General features: G+C 38.1%; 2 protein-coding genes across 2 annotated transcripts; one reads left to right on the plus strand and one right to left on the minus strand.

Annotated features, from left to right (window-relative positions):
• Positions 1 to 3,259: 3,259 nt before the first annotated feature.
• LOC140854121 (proline-rich receptor-like protein kinase PERK8) lies at positions 3,260 to 7,309 on the minus strand. The gene is made up of 8 exons (XM_073249574.1): positions 7,086 to 7,309; positions 6,482 to 6,895; positions 6,271 to 6,357; positions 6,089 to 6,159; positions 5,920 to 5,996; positions 5,651 to 5,798; positions 3,676 to 3,837; positions 3,260 to 3,587 (listed from the first exon to the last, which is right to left on the minus strand). Exons 1-8 carry the CDS (start codon positions 7,090 to 7,092, stop codon positions 3,387 to 3,389), a joined length of 1,167 nt encoding a protein of 388 aa, XP_073105675.1. The 5' UTR covers positions 7,093 to 7,309; the 3' UTR covers positions 3,260 to 3,386.
• Positions 7,310 to 18,372: 11,063 nt separating this feature from the next.
• Positions 18,373 to 19,306, plus strand: LOC140854002 (uncharacterized). The gene is made up of 4 exons (XM_073249127.1): positions 18,373 to 18,557; positions 18,658 to 18,750; positions 18,911 to 19,012; positions 19,106 to 19,306. Exons 1-4 carry the CDS (start codon positions 18,393 to 18,395, stop codon positions 19,304 to 19,306), a joined length of 561 nt encoding a protein of 186 aa, XP_073105228.1. The 5' UTR covers positions 18,373 to 18,392.
• The last annotated feature ends 2,364 nt before the right edge of the window (positions 19,307 to 21,670 follow it).

The raw sequence follows: 21,670 nt of genomic DNA on the forward strand, positions 1-21,670 counted from the left end.
ATATTCCTGTTTCCTTCAATCTCTTTTGGAGCTTCTGCTAGCACAATTTTCTTCAACTTCACTGCAATAAAACGCCGTAATCTCGTGAAGAGGAATGCTGTGATTTGGAGGAGCAAGCAAGGGCAGCAACAACATATATATACCACGGCACAGTCGTCCATGGCGAATAGGCTGCACTCCTCCAAGGACACCAGGAGAAAGAAAGAGGAAGAGAAGAAGGGATTGCTCCATTGCCTTTAGAAAGTGCCAAGGTGGTGCAACGAGGGACCATAATTGTTAAGGCTAAAGGCTTGTTTGGAAGTGAGTTGAGAAAGAATGGCACGGCTTTAAAGTATTGCTTCATTTGATTTGCCTCAGAAAAAAAATATCGCTTTGTTTGACGCTTCTAAGCTACATGTTTGTCATCAGGGATGTTTAGTCATTACCAATAAATTAGAAAATATTGACCAAAGGTTTTGAACCTGGATGTTTTGGAAAAGGACCGCCATTGATCAGCACCACAACAATTAACTGGATGAACTGTAAAAACAAAACCCTAAAACCTTATTATTTTGAAATATCCAACATTTTCTCTCCTTGATCACACTTTTTGACATGCAAGATGCAACCTACGTTCTTAATTTTGATAGCGGAAGGTCCCACCGGCCATGCGGTAAACCCTTGATCAGTTTGACCAGAAATGACCCAATTACCTGGAGAAAAGTGCAACTAAAACACAAATGGGGCTGGCCATATTAGGTGGAGTCAAGTTGGATTTGGGTCAAAATGAGGTTCACATTTGGTTAGCTTCATTGGTGCAAATATTGTTCAGATTTGGTCAGGTCAGGTTGGCAACCTTAGAAATCAAGAGATTAGGTCCGGGTAGGGAGCCTATTAAAAAAAAAAAAAAAAAAAGCCAAGGCCAAGTTCAACGAGGACGGGGAAGTTATTAACTGGCTTTGGCTTTCTTGTCATGGGACTCGATTGCAGTGGCAGAGAAGGGTAATTGGTGTTACGAAACCTTCTTTTCTTCGACGTTTTCAAAATCGAACCGGACAACGGATCAGAATGAAAAAAAAGATCGGGGTCAACCGGGTCAACCAGTTGGCCCGGTTAATTGATCCATACTCAGCATGATACGATGGAGAAGGACGGAAAAGAGAGGAAGGGAGTATAATTATGCAAATCATCTCGATCATCAAAATAAAAATAAATAAATAATATTCATCTCTCTCCTCGCTAAAAGGGATGGCATGAAAAAATCTTATATAAAAAAATAGCAAATCATCCTTCCGCCAAAAAGAAATGCAGAAGTAAGATTTATATACACATTTTTCTTGTAGTTCTCTTTTTGAAACATCAGGCTTCCATCCTTGTCTGTGGTAATGATTGCTGATGCACATGCTAAATATTACAATACATTATAGAGAGGCAGATCAGTAAGGATATCTGATCCTACTTCTATACTTCTTATAAAAGTAGAGCTTGATAAAGAAGTACTCTTTGCATATGGGAAAAACAAAATATTTGGAGCCATAAACCCATGGACAAGAATCTAAAAAGAGGAAAATAAAACTGACTCAGAGTAAAGAGAGACAAAGATTGAAAGATAAAAAGTGAAACTCATTGGAAGAGAGGAACAGTTGCTTTGAATTTTCCCTGCCTCCTCTTGAAATCCATCGGATTGAGAGTGGCAACTACCACCTTGATGAGGACTAGATCTTCCTTCACCTCCAGGATCGAGACACTCTCGTCGAACTGCAAGACACTGGCGACCCTGTACTCGTCGTATAGCCAAGCTATCATCTTGGAGGGGATTTCCGAACCAGTTGAAATTGTTTCTACCAAAGAAGGGGTAGACTAGGGGCCTGCTGTAGAGACTCTGAGAAGAGGACTCTTGCGAGCTTGGATTCTTTTTCTAATTCTCCCACGAGATTGTCTCTCTGAGATGGAGAGAGAAGAAGATGAAAAGATGGTTTTGATAGAAGATCTGAGGCTCAGGGAGGAGAGGCAGTGGGTTTGGATGGGTGTAGTGGACCCTGAAGATGTCAAAGACGAAGAGTCGGAACTGATCCAGAATATCCTCAGTGATTTTTTATCCACCAATGATTAACCCATCGCCCGACCGGTTCATCACGGCCAACTGATTCACTGATTTTTATTGGTTTTTTTGCAGGTTGAAGATCAACGAGTCCTACCCAAGTTCCACTCTAGAATTAAAATCAGTCCTCAGTCCGACCGGTCGACCTGGCCGGTCCAGTTCCGGAAACATTACTTTTCTCTAGGGGGAAAAAATGTTCATGTAACTTTTAGTTTGCATCAAGACCTCTGGCAGGTCCTCATTGCAAATACTGCAATGATATTTTATGAGTTTGTTGATACCAAAAACAAGGACAATTGATACCTATGTCCTGTGAATACAAGTCTATCAGTGCCAATACTTGTGGATGATTGCAGGAATCTCAAGAACGAGATTTTAAGCTCAACGGCCAGCAATATCATGCAATGCAAAGAGACACGTAGGTTAGCCATCCAAACCAATTGTAGATTAGCAGCGAAACTCGAAGTAAAACCTTCACCAGAAAACTACACGAGCAGTTCATGTTGTTATCTGAACTTGGAATCAAATTTTTGCAAATCCATGCTGATTACTCGGTGAGGTCATTTGTTACAGGAGGGAGGCCTCTCGTGAAACATTGAAACTAAGTTGATGGTAAACTATATCTTTAACATTATGCACTTGAAGCTCATGCAACAAGATTTTAACATAGGAAACCATTCATTTTCTGAGGCAGAGGATCAAGTTGTCGAGCAGCCCTATATAGAAATATGAATAAGGGAAATACTATCAAAAAAGTAAGGTGGGATTGCAGGGGCCACCCTTAATGTAACCGGTAAAATTTCTGAAAGGAGAATGCTTTACTGAAGCATCGGTTAACGATTGAAATGATAGTATTCATAGGATGCCGGAAAATAACTTCTCCTCAATCTAAAGGTTTATTTGCATGTATACCCTTCAAACTCCTGATAAAACCCTTTGAAAATTCTCATGCAGGCTGCACAATTCAAACTGTTTTTACTTGAACACCAAAGACTCACCACAGTGATAATGTCCAAAAACTGTTACTCAGTTTAAGTTCTGGCACTGCAGTCGGTAATATTTCATGCAGACAAGCCTTTACTGCCTCCTTCAGAATGCAGTATCAGGAAATGAAGAAGAAATTATAGACGCGGGCATTAAAAGCGCCTAACTTTATCAAAATTTAAAAGCCAACACTTTATTAACTATAGAAAGAATACGGAAAAATCCATAAGACATCGATCCTTCTGTATAAAAGAATAACTAACACAAAAAGAGGAAAAAGAGAAAACAAATAGTCTCGATGTTAAGGCCAAAAGTAACCTGTTTACAACCCTGATCGACTCTTCCAACTAGCTTGGCTGAAACTAGTTTGGCTGAAGTCAGTGCTGTAATCCTGACTACCAAATGCCATCCTCTGAAATAGTCTGATTTCAGCTGATTGTGGTGCATTGAAGAGTTCACTTTGACCCGGTTTAACACCATTGTTAAGGTCATTGTCAGCTAAGCTATCAAGGACTCTCACAACCTGGGAGAAAAGAATAGGTTAAAATAGCATGTGAAGTACAACGTTCCTCTAACAAATAAGAACCTTGATTCCATTGTCAAAATTATACCTTACTCATTCGAGGCCTCATTGCTCCTGAGTGGCGGACACATGCTGCAGCTGCTTCAATCATATGAAACATCTCACTTTGGTTATAGTTCTTTTCAAGCCTAGGATCAGGTATTTCTTCAAACTCTCCAGTTTCAAGTGCATGGCCCAGAAATGGTCGTGCCTGAAATATTACATTTGCAGTTAATTAAATCAGAGGTTATCATTTGAATAATGATAAGTTAGAAAAAATCTGAGGAAACTTGAGTGGAAATGAGAAATGACATATGCTTGAGCAGGACTTTTTATGGGCAGTAATTTCCTTGGAGTGGAGAATGGGTGTCAAGGATTTTTCACATTGTGTGCTGCCAAATATTTGCTCAGTTTGCAAGATTCCAAGCATTTTCTCTTGTAGTAAACTTTGCTGCTTAGAAAGAGAAAAAATATATTTAAGAAGAAAAAAAATTTATCTATGCATAATTTATCGGGTTGCAAAACTAAAAGCCTAAAGCACTGCAGAGCTCTCGAGTGGGAGGCAGAGCCTAAGTGTTGTGTTTCAAACCAGTGATGCAGATCCTGGTGTCAAAAAATATAGAAAATGTCCAATCTCAATTGTAAGAAAATTTTATTCATCCTCTCTTATGAGTTCCCTCTCAACCTAGGATACAGTTACATAAGATAAGCTGCTTTACCTGATCATATTTCACATCTTAAACTCCAAATCAAACTATTTTCCTACATGGTCTACAGGTTAGTTGATACTTGTGATTAGTTTATTAGTAACCTTATTGCCGATGAAACATGGACATAGATACGGATGCAACATGACATTAATATGATGATATAGCAATTCGTGAAAAAAAATATGCTACAGATTGGATAGGATACAACCACACACACACACACACACATATGTGGATATAAGTAAAAGAACATTCATAAAGCACAATGAGTTATCACAATAACATGGCCCATACTTCAGAAAATAACATTAAAATCCACAAATCCATCACCTGCTCATTACAGAAATAATATAGACCACAATACATATTCAATATTATAATGTAACATCGCAAACTCTGAAATTAATCATCCATCATCAAAACTTTAACAGTCATCAAATAAAAAGAAAGCCATCATCCTCATCCCTCAAAGTATTGGACAAATATCCTAGGTGCTTCCAAGAACAAGAACCAAGTCTTCTTAATTTCATTTTTTGGTGCCAAGGAAAATTCTTTTCAATTTTTGGTGCCAAGGAAACGATATATCAATCCAATCAGACAAGAATATTGCCAGCCTCATGCTCTCTGCTTTCACTGAGATTCTGAAATCTACGACCAGTTTAATGTCATCTATCAACCTATGAGGCCATGACCATCAATTTTATGTAATTTCTTCAAGGTCCAAGGAAGGAATTTATCCAACATGAGCTAGCTGACCTTCTGAAACTTTGCGAACCTTTCAAAGGATAACACTGATGATGAACTAAAACACTAAATTATATCTATATCTAAGTGAAAGATTGACTTGTGATTGACAAAATAAGGCAGAAATGTGTGTGTGTGTGTGTGTGTGTGAGAGAGAGAGAGAGAGAGAAGGAAATGAGGGTCAAATGATTGTTTGGATCTGATATCAAGAGTTAAAAATGTCCCTGCTAGAAAAACCAGTCACTTGTCCATGCCAAATCGCATTAATTAGGTTCATACCACTTATAAAACTTATGTGAAAATATATTAAAAAAAATATGATTTTATTAAGTGGATTTCAAGGATTCATGAAGCCACAGCATAAGCCAACATGACTTTAGTCCAGTAATGTGCACCCTCTCTTTGCTCAAGTGAGAGGTCTCGGATTCAAGCCTTCACTCAAGTGAGAGGTCTAGGATTCAAACCTTTGTGGTGGCATTACTTTCGTAATGCTCAAAATATGAGCCCATAGAACAATGTGTTTATACAATACAGTATGATAAATGCCAATACTTAACCATTCTAGCTTACCCACTCAACAAGGCTCTCATCACCCAAAGGCTGTGATGAGTCAACAGGTTTTCGTCCAGTGATAAGCTCAAGGAGCACAACCCCAAAAGAATAAACATCAGATTTCTCAGTCAGCTTGCCAGTTGATGCATACTCTGGAGCCAAATATCTGCAAGGACAAATAAGTTCAGTTTATCTTAAGCCAAAACCATCATAAATTTCAGATGAAACCTTTATGGAATCCTCTACTCAGCATGTAACAAAAATACCATTGTATGTGGTTCACCTACCCAAATGTTCCCATTACACGAGTAGTAACATGTGTACAAGCATCCATAGCTAACCTTGCGAGCCCGAAGTCAGAAACCTAGGTCATAAATATGAGTTAATCACAAGAGTATCAAAAGTATGATGAGCATCAAGACAATATATCACAGACAGTCTTATATCGAGGCTAACCTGAGCTTCAAAGCTATTATCCAATAGAATGTTTGAGGACTTTATATCTCTATGAATTATCCGGGGATGACCTAACCAAAAACAATAAAACAGCCAAGAGAAACAAACAAGTGACCAGTAATTAATAAATGCCTATTCATGATGGCAAATTTGTCAAAAGCACATGTTGATGGAAATATTACAATCCTCATGCAGATATGCTATTCCACGAGCTGCACCAGCTGCAACCTTAACCCTGGTTGGCCAATCCATAACTGGCTTTCCTTCCCCTGCAAATGCAAATTCGTAATCAACAGAAGTTCTTCGCATAATTTGAGAAATGAAAATTCCATCAATCTCAAACAAGGATCAGTTACTATTATAAAAAGAGTACACGCGAAGGTTGTATCTTACCATGAAGATGATAATGAAGTGTATTATTAGGCACATAATCATAGACAAGCAATCTTTGGTTCTCTGCTATGCAGTACCCGACAAGAGAAACCAAATGGCGGTGGTGCACACGACTGATAATCTCAACTTCAGCTTTGAACTCACGCTCACCCTGTCCACCACCAACTTTGAGTTGTTTCACAGCCACTTCCCTTCCATCTAGGAAGCATCCTTTGTAAACACAACCAAATCCACCCTCTCCTAAAATATTCTTGGTCGAGAAGCCATTGGTTATCTCATATAGTTCTTCATATGTGAAATATGATTTTGAATTGCCCAACCCTGCTTCAGATGGTGAATTCATGAATGCTCCTTGACTTCCAGTATGATGGTGATATACTAGAGGAGCTGATGGGGATCTTCGATGGGATGCATCTAATGAGCAAAAGTAAACACTGTCAACTAAATGGCCATAATGGCATGACAATACACAAACATTTTCTTGGTAAGTTTTCTAACAATGCTTCTAGAATTTCCCAATGAAAAAGATTGTGTCATGAACAAATTATAGGACAATAGTCAAATAAAATGCTAAAAAATTACATGGGAAAGTTTTAGGTGTTACCTGACATTTCTGAAGACTCAAATGGTGAAGGCCGGACAAGCCCTGCATTATATCCACCAATCTGGTTTTTACGCTTCCTTGTGAACCACACGGCTAGTCCTGCTAAACTAAGTATCAGAACAGATACCACAGCAATAGATACTGCAGTACCAGCTTTAATCCCACCACCTCCTTGTGATGAATTCGGCTTGGATATGTCCTCCAATGGTGGGGTAGGAGGGGGTAAACCACCAGGAAAGCAGGAGGAGAGGGTGGAGCCGGGGTAAATGGACTTGCACCATTAAAAGGATTGCCTGGAGGAGGAGAAGGAAGAGAAGGTGGTGATGCTGATGGATCGGAAGGTGGGCCTGGGGATACAGAAGGAGGAGGTGACCATCGAACTGGTGGTGAAGGTGAACTCCCGGGTGGTTTCGCCAATGGCGACGGTGGAGGTGAATCCGACGATGGTGGTGACGGTTGAGGCCTGGAGGGCGATGGTGGCGGGACAATTGCAGACGGAGGGCTAGAAGATGGTGGAGGTGAATTAGGAGTCGATGGAGGTGATGAAGGTAAGGGAGATGGTGGAGAGGAAGCCGCAGCAGGTGGCGGAGGAGATAATGTGGGAGGTGGGGAAGAAGCAAGAGGTGGAGGAGATGACACTATCGGTGGCGGCGGAGAAGCAGAAGCAGGTGGAGGGGAAGCTGGCGGTGGGGAAGCGGCAGCAGGTGGGGGTGGCGAGGCTGCAGGTGGAGGGGAAGCTGGCGGTGGAGAAGATGGAACAGGTGGCGGCGGCGAAGGAGGAGGGGAAGGGGGAGGAGCAGGGGGAGCAGGGGAAGCAGGGGGAGGGGCAGTTGCCGGAGGTGGTGCATTCGATGATGTCGGTGGTTCAGAGGTGGCATTGGGCAGAAAATTCGGCGGCGGAGAACCAGCAGGACGAGGAGAAGTGGAAGAAGGTGGTGGTGGAGCAGAGGCAGACGGAAATGGTGGGAGCACTGATGGAGAGGGCATAGGAATGGAGGCCATAATTCACCAAGCTTCAGCCCCTACTTCCTCCCTTTCAACTAAAATCCCAAATGATCCATGAACACTCCTAAAGAACTCAAAACACCATGGCCAAAATCAAAATCCTCTCATTTAACAAACAAAGAAGCTCCAAAGCTTCCTCCTTTTCACAAGATCTCGAAATCAGCAGCACCCAGAGGTCCTCAAGATCTTATGGCATCCAATCAAACTTTTAAATATACCGCTCTTTAAAAATATAATTTAAATCCGTGCAGGAATAAAAATTTCGAAAAGCTCCAAAAAATAAATCCACTCTTTTCCTAGAAGGCCCAATCGATAACAGCCAAGTCTCCAAAAACTCATGAAATCAAACTTTCGAGACGAGATCCAAATATTCAAGTTGTCTTTTTCCCGACTACAACTCCAATGTCTATAATTTCAACGACCCAAAACTGAATCACAACCCAAATCTTCAAATCAAAACTCAAGCACCACATTCCAAGACGCAACATGGCGAACACTCCACCCAAAATTCTCCACTTTTTGTTGAAGAAGCGCCCAAGATCCTAACTTTTTCGGAAAATCCACCCGGAAATGCAAACTTTAGAGGAACCAAGATCATAAAAAAAGTCTAAACCGATCTCCCCAAACCCGCCAGCCCAAATGCGACCAAATGCCAATAAAAAAGATCCAAATTTTCAAGAGCTGAAGAAGGCGACCCACCTCGCCACCTCTTCTCCTTCACCTCTCCGGCTCCCTCCTACCCTCCTCCGGGGCTCTAAGGGGAACGTGACGACGACTGATGAGTTGTCTTGGTTGGCATGGGGAGAAGGTGAACTCTGTTGTGCTGGACAAAGACCAGCTTATATACTGTCTTTGATAACAATACCTTAGAAGTAAGGGTAAAGTTAGTCGGCTCCTCCATTGTCAGCGATGGAGAAGAGATCTTAACAAAACCCCGAGAAAGACTCGGCCACTGTCCATTGAATGTCCACTCGATTCAGTCGAATATAATAACCAAATCTCTCTCTCAAAACCCTCAATACTACTGTTGTGCCCAGACAAGCGCCAGGATGTGAGCACTTAGCCTGTGAGCTTACCTCCTGATCTTTCCTTTTTAATGAATTAATGTCCATATCTAAAACAGGCAGTAGCTTCTTCTGGATCCGGTCAGCTGCATGATTAAACGTTCAAGTTTTTATTTTTTCTGGTAAATACAAATATTCAAGTTGCAAAATAGAATATAAATCCTACTGCTTTCCTTCTATTACAATTTTTTTTTCTATTTTCCCTTATCAGTTTGCCGATCTAGATCAATTTTTTTAATTTTTTTTACTTATTTTACTTCTACATTGCTCTTTGTCAGTATCGAGTTTCGTACTTCAAACTTTCAGTGGAAGCCAGTGGGAGAGGGAAACCCAGGAAAAAAAAAAAGCTTGTTTTAAATTTCATAGTTAAATATAAATATTGATAATATTTGTTATTTTTAAATATATATTTGCCTTTTTTATAGACTTTTTCTTTTGTTTCCTTGGTAACTAAATGCTGGAAATTAATAAATAGCAAAGGTCAGATATACAAAGTATTAGTTGAGCTGTCCCTACTGATCTTTTTCAGGTAACAGAAAGGGTGACTAGGCTTAAATTTCCAGTTTGTTAAACCTACTTAGACATTCACGTCAAGATTTCCATAAACTAATAATTGAATAATTTGATGAAGATTTTGCTGCATGGAAGTTAAAAACTCACAAAAAAAAAATTATGTAAAAAAAATATCTTAATCAGTATATAGACTTGGATGAGTGCAGCCATTGACCACTAATGAAGCCAGCGCTGCACCAATCAAGTCGGGTAGACTTGGGATGAATCCAAGTGCATCAAAACATGAACAAGTTTGTTAGAACAGACAAAGAAAGATCCTTGTCAATGATCGAACCTTCTAAAATAAATCTAATCTTTGAAGAGGGAGAAAACCTGACCTGCCCCACCTATGGAATTGCTCTGACTTGGATCCAAGTACCTTAGAACTGAAGTAATTTTGTTGAAATCTAAAACCTACTTCCATTCATGAATGTGGCTGCCTTGGTTTGAAAAAATGCATTGCTTTCAATGCACTTATTTTTGTTTCATTTGGAGTACTGCCTGGCATACCCCTTCGGGTGCATACCTCAAATCAGATAGGTGGTTTATGATGAACTTTAGCATCCCTTTTTATCCCTAGCATTTCAAAAAAGAAATCCAATCAAACTATTCAAAGGATACATAAAGCTCTTTTCTTTTTTTAAAAAAAACTAAATCTGATGATTTAAATTAGACAAGGAAGTCCATAAGCATCTCTCTTTCAATGGTGGGAGAATAGAAGTCCTCAAAGAACGTGCACCATGGCTTTTCTTCGCAGCGTGTGGGTCCCGTTGGTATACGCGTCTTCCTGGACTTTGTTTAATGGGAACCGAATGGGCAGTGAATCCTATTACCATGTGATGTGATAAACTATTAACGTATCATACAAGCATATCCTGACTTTGGGTTTTTTTCAAACGCGAAGGAAGTATCGGCGACCTTTTAATCATCAAATCATTCCAAAAAGTTCCAGCTTCACGTGAAACAGGGTATTGGTGATTGCATAGGGATAAAAGTTTGTGGAACATTCCATGTGGCATCATTATTGGATGCATTATGGTTAGAAGATATCCTACACGCAGCTTATGTAAAATTATTGATTAGAACAACTTTACTATACGTCCGATCAATGGATCAATAAGAAACTATCGTATCATCCAAGAAAGTAGATATTTTTTTCATTAGAAACAGCAAAAGTTGTCAGGTGACCAATCAGTGAAATTTTTTTCATTCAAAAATTTCAACCAAATTTGGATAACAGGATATCTTTTTTCAATAATAAATGATATATTGTTTTTTTTTTTTTATTGGATGACCTAGATCCAGCTTGACTAAAAGCATCCTAATTCATGGCATGCAAGAAGGTGATTTTCTCATTTGTGTATTCTCAAAAGGATCCTCATTTATGCATAACGTAATTATGAATGCAAAATAAGTCCAATACATGGATCAGGGGTCTGACAATACCCAACTTGACTAAGCTAAGCATGCATATTACTTTTAGTAGGATCTGAATGTCAGAAGAAACTAAAAGAATGTTTGGTTGGGAAGAGTGGTGATCTGAAATCAGAATTGGAATGGATGACTCTCATTCCAACTATTTGATTGGGAGGAGTCCTATTCCGATTCCGATTTCAGAGTAAAATGAGAATGGCTCCATCTATATAGAACTCAATCCCTACTCTCCTCTATGAATTCAAATTTTCATTTTAATTCTAATTCCGATTCCGATTCCGATCACGAACCAAATATTTTAGAAAATTTGACCATTTCGATTTTAATTCCAAGCCGTTTCGATTTTCATTTTCTTTCTAATTTCGGTTGCGAATCAAACATCCCCTAAGCTAATTTGAATAAGATGTGGGATGAATTGGACTTGTTCATGTGAATGTTTGACTTACAAAAAATGATGCTTGGACTGATCAGGAGGGTTCATATTTGTTGGTTTGAAAGCTGCTTCACAAATAATGTTAATTTGTTTGTTCCAACCTGTAGGCAGTCTGCAAGTCTTCAGGCAATGACATATACACTCGCACACGAGGATGGAGAACATCTGTGTAACGTAGGAACCACGTTTGATTGGGCCTTTAATTTCCTATGCCTACTATATAAATTGTCAACGCAGTCTCTTTTGTGAAGGGTATTGGTATGATTCGCCTGGACCAAATGATTCTCTTTTAAGACTTCTTTTTTCCTCCACTCTTCTTGGCATCCAAGTAGGTACCAGTTCTCCATGGCAAGAAAATTTTATTCATCAGAGTTCTCAGAGATTTTATATACAGGGAGGCAAAAAAAAAAGGAGAAATAATCAAGAGGAACACTACAAAAAAATATTAAATTATCGATTTTTTTTTGTCGATGCTTTTGAAAAGCGTCGGCAGGTTGCGCTGACCTGCCGACGCTTTTAAAAAGCGTCGTTTGTTAACGACGCTTAAAAGCGTCGTAACATTGGAGCACTGTCAACGCCGACACTTTTAGCAAAAGCGTCGTTAAATAAAGAAAATACCGACGCTTTTTAACGACGCTAAAAAGCATCGGTAGGTTCGTTTAATACCCCCTCCTCCAGTGCCCTAACCTATCTACCGCCGCTCCTTTAATTTTCATCCATTCCTCCGCCGACCCCAGCCCATCTCCGCCGCCGGCACCTCACCCGCCGTCCACGCGCACCCGCCGTCCACGCCTCACCTCCATCCGCCGCTCCTCTCTGCTGCCGCGTCCGTCGACGCCGCGCCCGTGCGGTCCAAGCCATACGCCGTCCGCCCTCCTGGAAACAGCCACCCGACCGGCCCTCCTCCCCCCCTCCCGGCGGCCATCTTCCCATCACGATTCCCTTCGATTGCCGTGCACTTTTTCTTGGATTTTGTTTGGCGCGGACTGATTCGTGTTCCACCGATTAAATTTCGGCCCAAAGGTTCGATCTCTCTCTCTCTCCCTCCCTCCTTCCCTCACTTTTTATCTTTTCTCTCATGTTTCCCCCCTCTCCGAGCGTTATTTTGGTTGGATTTTGGATTTTGGTTGGATTTTGGATCAAGTCTTCAGGTCTTCCGAATTTGAAGAAGGAAGAAGACAGATAAATGTAAACCGTCAAATAGTTAGCATCTGTTGGAAAAAAAATAAGCATCAGGATCTGATTTTGAATGCAATCTTAATTATAATTTGATGCATATTTTTTACTTGTTCAATGTTGCTCTTGATGGATGGGAGAAAAGTAGCATCTCAGGTTCCAGGACGCATAATGGTCGACAGTTTTAACAGATTGGTGCCATCTTCTATGGCCAACAGAAGTTAGGATGGCAAAATAAATAAGCTTTGTCCAACCTTGCCGCCGCCATGGCAACTTTAGGATCCGTTTGGTTGGAATTAATCTAGTATAAAAAAATAAATTTTATATCAAAATATTATATTTAATATAAAAAATAAAAAAGAGGTGGTAAAAAAATTAATGAGTCTCATATTTATTTTTTGAAGGGAGAATATAAAATAAATACTCTGGAGGATTGATATTTGTAAAGTTTTTGAGTAACGATAATTCATACTTGACAAAAATATTTTCAATATTTTTTTCGAGGATTCTCGAATATATTTGGTTCCTTCTTCTTTTCATGAGTGCTTGATATTTCACTCGAAAGGAAAAGAGAATTCTAATCTTAACAAATTTTTATCTCTCTCGAATCCATCCATCACCTAAGGAACCTCTGTTGCTCACACAGGCCATCTTCATATTAAATTTGCTTGCACACTTTCTTTCCTCTGCATATGTGCACTAGGCCATGCAAGAGAGAATGGACGATCAATTGATGCATTCTGTGTGACTACTCGCACAATAGCTTAATTATATAATAGCGGGTTTTTGTTGGATTTTTGGGATGCAAGCTTGAAATTGTTAGCAGCTTTGATTGTCGTAGAGCCGGTAGATTTAGCATGGATCACCCTGGAGCCTGTAAGCTACAGGGATAGAGACCTAATGTTATCGTCGACTTGTATGCGCATGAGCTTGCTTACTTCAACTGCCCCTATTGGACTGATGATTTGGGTTGAATTCATGGAATGCTTCTGATCTTTCCATATTCTCGATTCTTGGGTTATTATATACTTACTGGAGATCAGCTGGTGTAGAGGGTTTGGAACATGAACTTCCTAGGTTTGGAAATGTAAATGGCTGATTTTGATTTCGATATTATACGTATTTGGAGGAATTATTAGAATGATCAGGTCCGGTGGACCAATCTAATTGTCACTCACCATAATATTACTTCTTGTGTGTATACTCTTTAAGATTAAAACAAGGATGACAATTCATCCTGTTATCCACCATACATTTGCCCCAGGCTTTGAATCGGTCCACTGGGGATATCCATCTAATAATTTCTACGTGTTATGAATTATTTTTTCATTTTTTGGGGTGTCAGTTTTCCATCTTTTCTTGTGGGTTTTAAAAGTTCCCAACGTGGACTTTGTTGCAGCTGACTAGGTGTTGTCCATATGAAATGATTTCCAGCTTAGATTTAATCTCAAATGGTTTTCCCAAAGTCTTTCCCCAAGGCCTTTAACCTCAAGTAGAAAGGCCTTCTTTTTGGGCAAAAAGAAAACAACTTTCTTCATGCTTTATGGTGTCTCCTGTATGTTGACGGTATAAAATATTCGGTTTCATATGTTTGATTAGAATTCTAGATACATCATCATTCTCTATTAAATTCAATATTATTTTGAGTTATTATTCTGACTTTTAGAAATAGTGTTATATGTAATTAACTGCATTTTGTTTTTGATAAATTAGCTGTATATGATGTCGCCATTATTTGTTATTTCTGATCATGTTGACAGTGGTAATGATCATTTTTGTGCAGCGATAAAATATTTATAATTTAGTGAAAATAGTAGATTGTTCAAAGGAGGAATCAGTTTTTGAAGATATGCCACCACCATCAGGACTTGAACTTCAACCTAGCTCTTACCAAAAATATAAAAATAAAAAAAATATTATACACAGAAGTGGTGCCAACCAGCAAAGCTAATATATTATAGCTCTTGATGATAGAATTAATCATATACATATAGAAAACTAGCACCAATTAAATATATGCTAATTAGATTTCGATTTTATTTGGCCTAGATAGAGGATAAAATGACATGATTTGGAAAATTAATTATAAAAATTGGCTTAACTACATAAAATACTGAGTAGGTCACTATCTGGTTGGTGTAATAAGTTTTTCATGATCTAAAAAGAGGGTGAAAAAGAACAGAAAACCAGCACATGATAGCACATAACCAGAATAATATTGAGATTTTTTAAAGATAATGACAAACAAATAAAAAATCTAATATCGAATGATGGTTGGTTCATATGTACTTGTGGAGCGAACGTACAAGTCATGATCATCTTCATCCACACCTCTCCTAAATTATCAAATATGGTAAACATGTATAGCATAAAATAAATGATATAGAGCTAGATCAATTTACAACCACACTCTCTTAGTATCTCTCTATGAGTTCACCTGAAAATATATAGTACAATTAATTAAGATTGTGATACATGGTTGATGAATGGATAATTTCATAGTTTCATGAATCCTGATTGATTGCTTATCTGACATGTGGCGCTCGTTATGTGGCTGGACCCTGATATCGTGTGGCCTACGTTATCCTTATCTTCGTGACTGATGAAGACTAAGCATCTGGATTAAGCTGGGCCAAGTTTCTTTGTCCACTACTCTCCAAGTTAATATCAGGTATTAAATCAAGTTAATTATGAATTAATTTTAAAAAAAATTGCATTGCATAGAAACATAGATCCATCTTTTGATTAATATACATATTCTATTGTATCCATACATTTATTTATTTTTGTACGGATAAAAGAATTATGTACATTGATCAATTGATTATCCAGTATGGATAGTTTGAAAATGTGAGTAATTCTATAGGTCATTACCATAATCAAATGGTATGCTGAGGGTTCGAAAAAAATTTCGGATGATATTTTTCTTTTGTTCTTCCTATACGGAAGAACTAAGGGAAATGCTGTCGAAATTTTTTTCGGCTCTTGTTGCATATCATTTGATTTCTGTAATTGACCTATAGAATTAATGCATTTTCTGAATGGGATAGGACCTTCTTTACCTATTAGTTGATGATAGCAAGCATTTACTATGTAAACTTTATCTAGCTGTTATTTTTTTGAATTTTATGAAATGACTGATATTTTTTACTCATTGCATTAATATAGATTGTATAATTTTTTTTATTTTTAGATAAATTGCAAGTTCGGTCATTTTTATCCTACAATGGACAAAAGTTGGATAAATAAATCAAGGAATAGTAAAGAATATTTAGATGGAGTTCATGACTTCATTAAATTTGGTATGGAGAAAAGTAGTTTGAATGAAAAGATTTTATGTCCATGTCAGAAATGTATAAATAGTTCTTCTTTAGATCCACAAAATGTTGAAGAACATTTGGTATGGAATAGTTTTTTAAGAGGTTATACCGACTGAATTTTTCATGGAGAATCTATGTTGCCATCATCATGTAACCAACCCCTGACTCATTTTGGATCCACTAGCCTACAAGACAATTCTGCAAGAGATGATGATATAAGGGGTTTGATCACAGATGCTTTTGGATTTGGTGTTCAAAATTTAGGAGAATCCAGTAGTATACAAGAAACAGTTGGGATGTTTGATGGATGTACGCATACGGAATGTATGCATGTTGAGAAGCCTATACATACATCTAATGATGAGACAGCTCGTTATCATACCTTAATGAAAGATGCAGACGAAGAATTATATCCGGATTGTACGAAATTTTCTAAGATTTCTTTTCTTATATATTTATTTCATATAAAATATAAAAAATGGATGGTCTGGAAAAAGTTTTACCATGCTGCTCAAGTTATTAAAGGATGCATTTCCAGAAAGTACTCGTTTACCACCATCGTATTATGAAGCCAAGAAAGTAGTAAAAGAATTGGATCTTGGATACGAAAAGATTCATAGTTGTCCGAAAGATTGTATGTTATATCGGGGTGAAAATGCTAATCAAGAGTCATGCAATGTATGTGGATCTTCAAGATGGATAACACAAAAAGAAGATCGAGACGATGTACTGAATGAATTGGATGCAACGCGGAGTAAAAAGAAACCGGCCAAGGTATTGCGTTACTTTCCTCTTATACCTAGATTGAAAAAGATTTATGCATCATCAAAAACAGCTTCATCAATGAGATGGCATCATGAAGGACGTACAAAGGATGGAATGTTGAGACATCCAGCAGATAGTCTTCAATGGAAAGAATTTGATGATAGGCATCCTGATTTTGCCTCTGATGTTCGCAGTATTAGGTTTGGCTTAGCTTCTGATGGCTTCAATCCATTTCGAACCCTAAATTCTACCTACAGCACTTGGTCAGTCGTTTTGATACCTTACAATTTGCCACCGTGGATGTGCATGAAACAATCATCACTTATCTTGTCAATGGTTATTCCAAGAGATAAGGGTCCAGACAATGATATTGATATTTTTCTACAGCCTTTAATAGAGGAATTGAAACAGTTGTGGGAGGGTGTTGATGCATTTGATGCTTCCAACGGGGTTTGAAACAAGATGTGATTGGATAGACATAAACTCACCAAGGGGTTTGAAACAAGATGCAAATGGATTTACACTTGTAAATTTTTCAAGGTTGATACACACTGGTATGTTATTGAAGGATGACTCATTCATTTTTTCACCTCAAGCTCGTCAAGTATTTTATGTACAAGACGCAAAAGATAAAGATTGATTTACTGTCATCAAAACAAAACCTAGAGACTTATATGATATGGGAAATCAAGTGGAGGATGATGACGATGACACTTATACACAATGTATGCCCTACAATTTTGTGCCAACTGATGATTTAAATGCTACGACGACGTTGGTTAGAACAGAATTTGAAGGAAATACTACTGCTTGATTGTTACTGGTAATAATTATTTATGATGTATATATTTTGCATTAATTATTGTGTTATTTTACTCCATATATTAACTGATTCTACCTTTTATTTATATAAATGCTAGGTGACATCATGCATCGCAGGGGACGATATGCTGGTGTGCAGTTCTAGTTTTCACAGATAGAGGCCGGTACGTCTTCTTCAGCATAGCAGCCTGAGGCCAGTTCAGCTGCACAGCATTCTGAGCCCTGTCCTTCATCATCAGCACAGCACGATCCTCCTGTTCATCAGCCAGATGATGAGATACACGTGCAGGATATATATTGTCTTTCATGTAATTTTATTTTTATTTCATTTTATGTATATTTATGATATAGTTACTTTTATGTATTTTTTGCAGACGGATCCGGGAGAGTACGCCCCAGACGCGGACCCACAGTAGTACGAGATGTGTGGCAGATGCGTGAGGGCGAGAGGATTATTGTGGAGTGCAATCAGCTAGGTCAGCCAATTAAGAAAGCTGCCTGCTTATTGACTTCATTTTTGGGGACTGTTGCTCGGAGGCCTCAGCTATGTCCGTTGGGCTATGCAAAATGGAATGACATGCTTCCAACGTACAAAGTTGAGCTCCTCCGAGTTATAGAGGTAATGAATTGATGTTCATACTGTATATTAATTGTTAATCATTTATATAATTTATTTCATTTAATTTTTTTTTTATAGAGCAAGTTTGTTCTCTCTCCATCCACTCATGATTTTGTAATGAAGTCTCTCAACCGCAAATGGAAAGAATATAGAGCACAATTGAGGAAGGACTATATGAGACAGGGTATGACAGAGGAGGAGGTTGCTAGGAATTGTCCTCCTGATGTACCCCCTCATCAGTGGATGGAGTTGGTTCATTATTGGTTCTCCGAGAGGGCACAGGTATATTATTTGCTTATTATCTTTTTTTTTAATATTTTATAAAAATATTGATTTTTATTATATATTATATATATAACAAGTTCTTTACTTTATTTTACAGACTTATTCTGCTATTGGTAGAGCTGCACGAGCAGCTCAGTCTGTTCCTCATACATCGGGGTCGAAGAGTTATGCACGACTCCGACAGGAGTTTGTATGTTCCTTAAACTTTCATAATTAATTTTTAATTTTTATGTTGAAATATTTATATAACTACTATCATTATGTATCGTGGACCATGTCTGTATCATGATACTCATATATTTTTTTAAATTATTATAACTGTTTGCTTAAAATTGAAATTATTTGTGTAGGTGGATGAGCATGGGAGGGAACCCGGACAAGTGGAGTTTTACCGGATGACTCATACTCATCAGGATGGTACTTTTGTTCGAGATGAGTCGAGAGATTTATATGTACGGTATTATTAATATTCTATTTTTTGTAATGATTTAAATTTAATTTTGTTAGCTATTAATGTATAACTCTTGTTTTCAAAAAAAATACAGGAGAGGGCTACATCTCTCATTACGGAGCGTGACGACGAGTCCGCAGCATCTACACAGTATAGCCGTATAGAAGCCGAGGTGTTCACAGAGTTGATGGGACCAGAGCGCTACGGCCGAGTGAGGGGTTATGGAGTAGGAGTCACCCCCACTCAGTTATCTGAGGTTAGTAGATATACGCAGCATGCTGCAGCAGATGCTTAAGATTCACGCGTTCGCAGACTCGAGGCGGAGATACAGGAGATTAGACAGAGTCGTGCCGCTGAGATGGAGGAGATGCGACAGAGCCGTGCCGAGATGCAGGCCATGAAGGGACAGATTGATCGCCTTACATCTTTATTAGATATGTATGGTCCATCTCAGGTAAACACATATTATTAAATATATATTTTTGTATTAATTTAATGATTTATATATTTTTATTTATAGATATGAAAATCATGCTTTTGATATGTTTTTGTAGCTCCTGGCACATCAGGCACCCGTCGAGACAGCGGCACGTCACGTGGAGACAACGACGACCATCCGCCTGCGGATTGACATTATTTTATTTTTATTATATTCTTATATTTATTTATATTACTCTTGATTGTAATGGACGATTAGTATTTTATTTTTATTTATATAAAATAATATCTTTTGGTTTGATTAAATTTGCTATTTAAGTTTGCTTTTGGTGTGAATGTGGTGATTGTACAGGTGTGAATGGTGGTGATTGTACAGGTTTATGTTAGAATAATTGATATAATTTTGTACAGGAATGTATGTATTCTTTTTTTTTGTATATAAAATCTGTATTTTTTTTTCTCTTAAAACCTTTAACGACGCTTATAAGTGTCGTTAAAATAATTTTAACGACGCTTATAAGCGTCGTTAAAGACAAAAAAGCCGACGCTTTGAAAAGCGTCTTGGTAGAGTGGAGGATGCGGAGTCATTAACGACGCTAAAAAAGCCCGTTAAAATTAAATTTTGCGACGCTTTAAAGTGTTGTTAGAAATATGTTTAACGACGCTTATAAGCGCCGTTATAATTTAATTTTACGACGCTTTAAAGCGTCGTTAAAAAATAACGACGCTTTTAAAAAACGTCGGCGCTTTTCATCTCCACTCTTACATAGGCGACGCTTTTTGAAGCATCGTAAAGCTTAATGGGACGCTTATTAGCGTCGTAAAATAACTTAATAGCGTGGTAATGATCATTTTCACTATAGTGGAATGTCCGAAACTATGCACTTGAGGATTATAAAATTAATCAGATATCTTTCTGCTAATCTAGAAGAGCGATATCATGATAACGAATAAGATGATTGATCACAAGGAAAGGTGATGAATAATTATCCACATTTGCTATCTGGCACAGAAAAGTAGCATTAACACATACAACACTAATATATTTTTGTTTTTTTAATCCCTTTTTGCCCCCTCTCCAAACAGGTAGAGGAGTGAAATTTTGTCTTTCCATTATCAAAGGAAGAAGGTTGACATTGTTGTGAAAAGGAATCATTGTCCTCACCATCAGGTATAAAATTGATGCATGGCGAGTGTATCAAATAGAAATATTATATTTGAAGCATCAATTAGCAATGTTATTGGCATTACCAAAGAACAAATAATTTCAAGACCCGTCTTCGTGCACCAAAAATAAAGCTCTTGTTGTTTGTGCAAGAGTGACCAATCCGTTTCTTGTCGGAAACATGCATGCAAGTTTGGCTCATGCCTGGCACAATGTAAGTAGTGGTTCCGGACAGGAGTTAGGATTAGTCCTAATAGTCATACCCCTCTATTTAGTTTATAAAGATTCTGAGTTTAAATACTGAATGATAGCGTCTCCACATGCTGGAATCTATAGGAAAAATTATAGTGCAAGTACACTTTTTGTTTACGCAAAATGCAATTATAATCATAAATATTGGATGCTATTAGCCTCGTAGATAACTATGGACTGGAGGAAAGAAAACGTTGCAATGTCCCATTCCAAGTACAGACTTTGTTTTATTGTACAGACATTATTAACTCCTGCACTTACTGATAATATAAAGTAGAAGGATTCTTAGGGATGGGTTTTCTAATTTAGAATAATACTCAATATTAGAGTTGCACCCATCTCTTTTCATGGTGGCTATCCTTTGATGAATGAAATTAAGAGGGTTGGATAGGTCACCACTACGCCCTCCTCCACTTCGATATCTTCATCACCGAATAAGCTAGCTCAAGAGAATGCAAAGATGAGTTTTAAAAAAAAAAAAAAAAAAAAAAATTTATTTCCCTTTGTGTGCAATATTTACATATTAACTTCAATTCTTACACATGGCAAGTACTGAATGGGAACTGAGAGGCGAAGGAAGTTGCTCCCACCACCTCCCATGGTTCTCAGTTTCAATTGTACAAACAAAACTAAGTGATGATGTTCGTTGCTATTGTTGTATATGTGACTGCATGGTACCCATCCAGTCATCCATCCATATCCATCATGGATGATGATCCATGATGCTGTTATGCTACTTATGCTGATAACTCCTATCATTGTTAAGAATGCCCTTGACATTGGTGTGCAAGTAACACACTCACT

Source organism: Elaeis guineensis, chromosome 15, assembly GCF_000442705.2.
Source record: "Elaeis guineensis isolate ETL-2024a chromosome 15, EG11, whole genome shotgun sequence".
NCBI classification, from domain to species: domain Eukaryota; kingdom Viridiplantae; phylum Streptophyta; class Magnoliopsida; order Arecales; family Arecaceae; genus Elaeis; species Elaeis guineensis.

Bases quoted from the DNA above. Each gene is read 5' to 3' on its own strand.
- LOC140854121 (XM_073249574.1), bottom strand. The intron at 5,997-6,088 runs GTTAGCCTCGAT...TTTATGACCTAG, and splicing joins ATAATAGCTTTGAAGCTCAG to GTTTCTGACTTCGGGCTCGC. The intron at 3,588-3,675 runs GTATAATTTTGA...CTTTTCTCCCAG, and splicing joins TGAGGCCTCGAATGAGTAAG to GTTGTGAGAGTCCTTGATAG.
- LOC140854002 (XM_073249127.1), top strand. From the start codon at position 18,393: ATGAAGTCTCTCAACCGCAAATGGAAAGAATATAGAGCACAATTGAGG. The intron at 18,558-18,657 runs GTATATTATTTG...TTTATTTTACAG, and splicing joins GGTTCTCCGAGAGGGCACAG to ACTTATTCTGCTATTGGTAG. The intron at 18,751-18,910 runs GTATGTTCCTTA...TTATTTGTGTAG, and splicing joins CACGACTCCGACAGGAGTTT to GTGGATGAGCATGGGAGGGA.